The sequence below is a fragment of the Sander lucioperca genome, chromosome 15, assembly GCF_008315115.2.
Source record: "Sander lucioperca isolate FBNREF2018 chromosome 15, SLUC_FBN_1.2, whole genome shotgun sequence".
Lineage (NCBI taxonomy): Eukaryota > Metazoa > Chordata > Actinopteri > Perciformes > Percidae > Sander > Sander lucioperca.
The window spans coordinates 1,327,357-1,336,080 of NC_050187.1; the positions used below are offsets into that span (position 1 = coordinate 1,327,357).

At 41.9% G+C, this 8,724-nt stretch overlaps 1 protein-coding gene across 1 annotated transcript in view; it reads right to left on the reverse strand.

Annotated features, from left to right (window-relative positions):
* fbxw4 (F-box and WD repeat domain containing 4) overlaps window positions 1-1,917 on the reverse strand; it is a 74,198-nt gene extending 72,281 nt beyond the window's left edge. The window contains exons 1-2 of the mRNA XM_031304699.2: window positions 1,542-1,917; window positions 1,001-1,096 (exon numbers count right to left, since the gene is read on the reverse strand). Of these exons, the coding sequence (XP_031160559.1) occupies window positions 1,001-1,096; window positions 1,542-1,726 (281 nt within the window). The 5' untranslated portion in view covers window positions 1,727-1,917. The remainder of the gene's footprint in view (window positions 1-1,000; window positions 1,097-1,541) is intronic.
* Between the last annotated feature and the right edge of the window lie 6,807 nt (window positions 1,918-8,724).

Here is an 8,724-nt window from a genome sequence, read left to right on the forward strand (position 1 = left end):
CATCCACACAACGTTCACTACATATTCAAACGAGGTCACGGCCCTTTAGGAGACAGGAAGTGTGGAACGTTTTATACATAGACATAGATATAAACTGGACGAACAGATCCCGTGTCTCTGGACGGAGACCAGTGGAGGATATTAGAAGCTCTTTCCCGGTGATGGCTGAGCGTTACTGAGCAGCCTCCAACTGAGCTTGAAGACGTAGATGTGACGTGAGCAACCTGTCTGAAAGTTGGAAGTCTTCTGGTAGCTGTGCCAAGAGAAATCTCAATCATTCCCAATCTAGCAGAGACGGAGAGCGTAGGTATATGTAAGGAGATAACATAGACACAGGCTAATTATTGATCACTAAAATTATAGTTAACATTAGTAATTAAACTTAAACAGCTAATGTAAGTCGAACCTGCCTGAGAGCTTCTCCTGTACTATACGGTAATTCCTCTACTATGAGACAGTAAGTCTCGTGGTTATGACACAATCGTTAGCCTATTTTTATAAAAACGTCTGCTACGGAGCCATAACGTGAGGTACAAGGTAATGGAGCCTTTATACATTGTCGTGTTTCTTTAGAAATAAACAATGGACAAATAGAGTCTTTAAACGCTTCAGATGTAAAGTTATTCGCTGTCAAAGAGATGCCAAAATGAATGGCAGTCAATGGGATGCTAACAGGAGGTGAGTGCTTGTTAGCATCAAAATGGCGCCATAGGATCTACGGGTTGTTGACAGACGCTTACCCCCTTGGTTTTATACCATTGGCGCTGCTTGAAATGCTCTATCTTCAGTATAGTATAGCATAGTATAGAGGATATTTGGAGATATGTAAGTGATGTTAGTGAAGTCATGAGAGTAAAGCTAACATGAATGAAAAGTCACCATGATAGAATCCAGTAAAAGATAATGAATACATTATGTTTGTCAAAGGAATAGTGTAACATTTTAGGATAGTTACATAAGAAGATAGTGTCAAGTATATTGGTATATTTGTAATACTCACTTTGTTTTCCATTTGAGAGGAATTGCCCTTTTACAGACCCCATCATACCAGTTTTGAGCTGCCTTTACTCTTTCCTTCAGTGGGATGGAAGGATATCTGCAATGACAGTTTCTACGCTTTCACCACTGTGGATCCCATCTGTTTAATAGTAGAGGACATACTAGAACACTGCTTTTAAATGATGAATTCATTCAAGTTTTATAAGTAAGTATTACATGAAAAATTACACATCCATGGCATCATTTTTTAGAGAGTTACAATCTGAAGTCTAGAGATATTCTGTCTGCGAGATTTCTGTCTCAGATACATCTTATGGAATCTGGTATGAGGTAACGTAAAGTAAAATGAGGTACAGATACTGTGCACTGTGTATACAACATATTCAGACTGCCTGCAGCCAAAATTCAGGGAGGTTCTAGCACACTCTGCAGTGTAAAAACCTTGCTGCTTTGCGGGCAGGTGCGCCCTGCCTAACACAGGAAGGTAAACTGCGCAGAACGTAAACATCAGCTCTGTCATCAGTGTGCGACTGGATTCTTACATGTCCGTCCCATTCCGAGTAATTCCAGTGTTTAAAAACTCTTTGGCAATCTTCCTCCACACAGCGTCCCGGTTTACAAAGTGGTAAATAGTTTTACAAACTTGAGAGAGGCGACTGAGAGATGTGTAGTCCAAATAAGACAAGATGTGATAGAGAACGTCTTCTGGCAGCTGGGACAGCAGCATGCTGACAGCACTATGTCCGCCACACACACGACACGGTGCTGCTCAGTAAAACCAGCTGCTGAACACAGCGAACTAACTGTCTCATCGTTAGAAAGCAGCAGGACAGAGGAAACCTCTTCTAATACATCCGTGGAGGAAACAGGATGCCATTGCAGCAGTGAACTGACAGCTGATGACGACTATCCTACGTAACTGGACGTGATGACGTCAGGTGCTGGGTTCTCTCAGTAGTGCGTCTCTCTTCTGTGCGTCTCATGCGTATTATACATCCAATACGTCACGGACTTTTGCCTGTCAAAATCATGGATGCATGGTCGTAATACCCTTGAAAAATCATCATCATCATCATCATCTTCTTCTTCTTCTTCTTCTTCTTCTTCTTCTTCTTCTTCTTCTTCTTCAGTTGTATTGGCGGGCTACAAACCAACGTTCACGGTGCAAGGCGCCACCTACTGTACCGGAGTGTGTAACATCATGACTTAAAGTGCTCATATGCTCATTTTCAGGTTCATAATTGTATTTAGAGGTTGTATCAGAATAGGTTTACATTGTTTAATTTTCAAAAAACACCATATTTTTGTTGTACTGCCCTGACAGTACCTAGGTAAGGACTACTAGCCAGTCAGAAGCAGAGTATGAGGGCGTGCCATGCTAGCAGCTAGGTGAGCATTATAACGTGTGTTCCAAAGTGACCACGTTTGTCTCTGAAGTAAAGGCTGGACTACAATAGAGCTGTTTGGAGCAGTTTGTGAACAGTGTTTTCTGTTGGAGATGGTAAGTCCCTTTGGGGTGGACTTTGGGCTTTTTCACTTTGTAAACCTGTAACATACACAAAAAAGATATATAACACAATAAAGGAAAGGGGAAAAGCCAAAAAGCATAATATGAGCACTTTAATCCTTGTGTTGTCTTCCCGTCGACCATGAAACTCTTTGTTTTTCTAGGTCAAAACTTTAAATAAAATCTTTTATTTTTTTCAACATTTTGTTGTTCTTTTTCGACACTTGTCGCTGTCCCGCTACAACCTATCAGCACATGTTCAACAGTTTCCTTGCAGTTACAAGTCTCACATTTAAACTGACGCTGTCTTTTTCATCATGTATAATATATAAAGTAGCATGGTCCTAATCTTGACCTAAAAAAACAGCATCTTCTTTCATACATGTAGGCTACCTCTATTACTTCTCACTCGGACAGGCTTTTGAATTGTATGACAATCTCTACTAGGGCGGGGTATCGCCACTGATTTCCCAAATCGATTCAATTCCGATTCACAAGGTCCTGATTTGATTACATTTCCAGTTCGCTTTGATATCAATTAGGTTTAAAATAATACAATTTTGCTGGGATACAAAAGTGATACTCAGAGAACGTATGCTGTAAATTGTACAAGCAAAAGCAACCCTCCAATTTTTTTTTTATAATGCACAAGGTTAATGTTTACATCACCACATTTATGGTGAAATTACATAAAAATAAGAAATTGATTTCAGATAACTCAAACAAAGATTGATTTTAATTGGAGAATCAATCATTTTAACCCAGCCCTAATCTCTACCCTCATTACCCTCGTTATTCAAGATAACCTGCCGATTAAGATGTCCTTATTTCATGATGAATTAGTTATTTTGCATCTGACCTTCCAAACCAATTTCTAAAATGTCCTTATCATTTCTATTTAATGCACTTTTAGACTTTTTATCGGCAACCTCATTTCCCCCTATTCAAACGTGCTGGTATCCAACAGAAATGAACATCTATTCATAGTTGCTGTAGATTCAATGATATCATATTACTCTCAAACTGTTTGAGCTGACTTTATATTTTGAATTGCAGCTGCAGAATTTAAACATATCACTACTTTAAAGCTATAGTGCATAGTTTCTGCCGCCCCCATGAGGAATTCTAAGTAATGACAACAACACTGTCGGCGCGTTCACATGATACAAGCCTTCTCTGATCATGATAAACACTGCTCTTACCCCATCCTCAGAAGCATCCGCCCCAACGGCAAATTGCCATTTGGGATCTGGGAGGATCAGGATGGAAGCTAAGGGAAAGCGACGCTTGAGAATCTGGAAAGCCTCCACAGGTTGGGGAGACGGTGACCATTGAAAAGAGGAGCCATAACAGATACAGGATTGTAAAAGGGCAGCAGCACAACTATAGTTAGAAATTAAAAAGCTGATTCTTGCAGTTAATTTGGTATAGGCTGTAGTAAATGGCGCAGTCATGGGGTCTGTGTGGGGCAAATGAGCAGCTCAAGACCTCTTTTAAATCCAGATATCAGGGTGCACCCCAGATAGGTCTGGGAACTCAGGAAATGAGGTATCAAATGACACAGGAGACAGGGCAGAATTCAGACAGACAGAAATTACTCAAAACCCAGAATAATCCCAGTGGACTAGTCTTTATGAGGGTTGTGTTTAACGAGCCATGTGTCACCAAGAATGACAGTATACTGTCTGGAGCTTATCAGGTGAAAACTTAAATGTTCAAGGTGGTTACCTGACATTTCTAGTTCTCTAGGGGGCGGGGTGATGGGTCACCCTACTGAGGGAATCATTGTCCACCGCGCTGGCTTCCTTGTAGGTGCAACATACCTAACCCCAAGTGCTCGGCCAACACTGTCCATGAAATCCTCGTCCTTACCAGAGTCATAAACATCTTGAACATCTCTCTGAGGCGGTGCAAGAGTTCTTTGGTTGTCAACTTGGTTCAGGTCAGCGGCATGGGTTTCTTCACGCCTGGAGGTATGTATTGATGAGGTTCAGGAGGACAAACTGGAGTGTCCAAAAAGAAAACTGGGTGATGGTTGCCCTCTGCCGCTCGAGCAAATATCGCTTTCTTGGGCTTTGAGCACTTCCTGAACCGGGAGCTGAGTCTATTCTGGCCAGATCCAACAGTTACCGTTCTGCACACAGAGACATTTACTTTTTGTTGTAAACTAAAATCGTTTACTTGGTAAGAAGTCGGTAAGAGCTTGGCAACAGCTAATCAACCTAAGCAGGCAAAGGGCAGGTAGGCTGGACCCAGGAACAGGCTGTGGTCAGGAACAGGCAGGCAAGAAACAGGAACAAAGACTGGAATGCTAAGACTTGGTTGTACATTAGATGATTTGGCAAAAGACTGGGGAAAGATGGCTGGTAAACTATGCAATGAGGGAATGGGGAACATGTATGCTGGTGAATGAGGGGATCAGTGGACTGGAAATGGTGGGAACACACTGAGGGCAGCTACAGGGCAGGTGGGGAATAGCATGTATCTGAACAGGAGATGTTAATGACGGGAGTACCAGTAAAACAATAAAAAATGACTAAACAGAGGTAGGTATTGTGACATAGATAGCATTGATTTTTATAATTATCAGAAACAACCATGACTTCACTTTTTTACTTTTTAGTAGAAAAGAGATGGCTTCCAGGAGAGTTTTAACCTACATACAAATAATTAAATGAGTACAGTGAGCGCTCAGCCGGACAATAATTGAAACTCATCATTTCAAGTTCTAACATGGGCCTGCAGAAGTCCTAAAGGGTTAGTTCACCCAAATTATAAGATTGTTTTGTTATTATTGAGTGTGCGAAACAAAAATATCTTAACTCAAGATCCAATTATTAGCTTTTTACAGGGCTTTTAACTGCACTCACGGTCTTCCTCTTGTTCTGTAACAATAGCCCCTTTCACACAACCTGTTCAAGACGGGACTGTTGAATTGGGGGACAGAATTGTTGCACCTTTAAACCGGCAGTGGAGGTAGTCACAGAACTGTAACAGCGCCCAACCGACGTCTTAAGCTGCTTACACACCAACCAGACGGCCAACCGGCGGCAGAAAAGGCAGTTGGACAAGTTGGTCAAAAAAATGCCTCAGAACACACCGAAGAGATGAGACGTAATACGTCTCCATAACAGCAGGCGGCGCTAATCTGTATTGTCGCCCGGCAGCTGATTGGACGAACCCGTCACGTGGGTCTGGTTTCTCCGGAAATTCAAAGCCAGACTGTCATGGCGGCTTGTTCAGAATACGATCTCATATTGTACTAAAATAGTTCACGAAACGTGTTTCTGAAAACATTTTAAGAGAGAAATAGGCCGTGCAGTTGCTGAATCTGTCTTCATTTCAGATCAACAAAGGTCAGTTTAAAAGATTTTCATCAGATTTTGAGAGACTCTAGTCACGCTCATTCCGCTCGCCGTTTCCGGGTTAGTACTCTACCAATCAGATGGGTCATTTGAGTCCGACTGCCGGCAGTGCCCGCCCCTCCGATTATACATGTCAAATTGGCCAAAATGAAGGCCGACGGCCTCTCAGACTCAAGTCACTGACCTCGCCAGACTGTCCAATGACCGATTAATGATCGGTCATTGGACAGTGCGTGTCGGTCATTCGCCAGACTGTCCAATGACCGACACGCACCAGCTGTGGCGCTGCAGTCTCTGTCCTCTCTCTCTTGTCCTACTTTAATTTTGCTACTAGCCTATAATGCATAAAGTTGGCTGTTTGTGGGTCGGGTCGGGTATGCTTGGTTTGATTCACGGTGTGGATCGGCTCACACACACTAGACACGGATGCTGTTGTGTTACATGTCACGCCTCTTCTACTCCCAGAATGCCGGCATGCTATGTGAAATCACACACTGGGGTGGCATTAATTCGCCTTTGCTTGGATCTGTGTGAATAAACAAAGCCGGCATATAATCGCTGCCCTTCATTACGGCACTATTGCGAAATCTCTGTGACAAAGGGGCTTATAATTAGTCATGTTCGTTTATTTCACTAAATTCCAGTATGATGTTTTTCAGTGTATGATGAACCAGTGAATCATTTCAGCGGACAATGCATGGACACTAGATTTTGTTTGATCAATATGTCTTTTCTGGCACAGCTTTCCCTCCACACCTCATATTGTGATTTATACTGACATTGTGCAATAGAATGAAAGTGGAATCCAGCCCAGCCCAGCCCCGAGGGCTGTTTAGCCACTAAAACTGCCAAGGTTGTGTCACGGTCAAATGACTACCAAAAGTTGATTGACCTTATGACATTTTGTGAGGCGCTTAACCGTTTAGCATCAGTAGCATCAATTTGTGCTCATTCACATCATGAGGGTCCTCAAGCCTTCAGTTACGAGTGGCATCCCTGCAGCTCTTTGATCAGCTGAGCACAACCGCACATAATTGAAATATGCAGATCGTTTTTCTTTCTTTCTTTCTTCCTTTTTTTTTTTTTTTTTTTTAAAGACATGTCCCCTTGTTGAAAGCTGTGCTTTCTAAAAGGCCATGTCCCAAACACTGGGCCGTCGAAGAAAATCATTTATGGTTGGCTTTCCAGCTGAACTGTCATGGCTAAAAGGAAATGAAGAGGTTGGGAGGAGGGTTATGGGAGTGGAGGGGACGTTTGGGGGTTGCGGTGGGGGTGTTTTAAGGGGGCTATGGAAGGGAGGGGAGGGTCTTCCCTTTTGATCTTTTTAGGGCAGCAAAGAGGGAGGGGGCTCTGCCTGAGCTGGCAAACACATTTAGCTGGTAATTGTTCAGATCAGACTGACAATCAGTCTTGGAAATGCATGGACAAACAAAAGTTTACAGCTCCAATTGGAAAAGTCAACAGGTCTCGCATAAGGCCCGTACACAAACAATGAAACTGTCGAGTTAGAGCTTCACTTTGATCAGTTGTTTGCGTTTCAATTATCCAGCCTGGTTGGACTGGTGGCTTTTGTTAGCTCTGATGAATGGGGGCTTGGGTTTAATGGGCTGGCTGTCATTTTTGATAGAGAATCCATCCACCTTACTGCTTCTGTACTCTGCCGTGCTAACAAGCAGCTCAGTACAGTACAGTATGAAATCACTGCTCACTAATCAGATACATTGTGTTTTGACACATTTCCAAAGTAAAGCAGCGTTAAATTGCTTTCTTATAACAGTTACAGAAATTCAAATCGGATATTAAATCATTTGTACATTGAATTTATTCTTTCCATTTTCCAATTTTACTGTAGTGTTGTGTAAATTTGTTTTGGCACTGCTAGTCATATAATGTAGTTCCACACAATTAAATATGGGTCATGGGACTTAAACACAGAAGAACCATATCGGACTAGCATTTATGAGCAACATGATTCCTACAACTGTCAAAACACTGTTCAAAACACTAGAGCTTGGTATGCAACGTCAATATTAAGTGAGTACTGGCTGTAATGGGTCAGACGTATTCACAGGTGTAGCCAGGATTTTAGAAATACTGGGGTCAGGACAAGAGTCCAAATTCTCCCAGCTGAATCGCAGCCAACAAAGGAAAAATCTGTGGCCAGTGGGGAACTGTCAGAGCCCTCTAGGTCCTCAAAGAAGGCCTAAGATATTCTAAAAAACAATCTTTAAAAAGTCATCAGTTGTAATTTTATTTTATTAAGTCATCATTTGACAATCATTGTTTGAACAAACATTTTTGAGGAAATAAACCCTACACAACTACCTATTCAGTTTATGTTGGAATGTAAATGTGTGTGTAAATGAATTGTCGTCTTATCAGAATTTTGCTGCCTCAGGAGTTGCTGGAAAGAAGCTATGCTTGCTTTAAGCTCTGTGATTGGTGGTCCAGCCATAAAATGACAGAGGGCCGAACAATAGTTTTCAACGAGAGGCTAATTTCAAATGACAGTCAAACTGACCAATCATATCTTTACCCTGGATGGCTTTGTTATGCTAACTTTATAACGAGTTACGCCTGCTGTGGGGAACACGAATCACAAAATAGCACCTCCTCTACACCCATGAGCACCGCCAATAAACTAGCTAGCTAGCTTGTGGTTTCACGTTAGTGGTTAGGACCATAGCTATTGAGGAGGACATTATTGCAAATTTATTATCCATGCTGTGAGGCCGTTTTCAAGATGAACTTTTAATGAAAAGTTGATCGGCAAATAAAAAGACCTACACCAGAGCTTAATGTGCGTCTTCATTTGGATTTTTTTTTAGAATTTAAAGCAATAGTGCGTAGTTT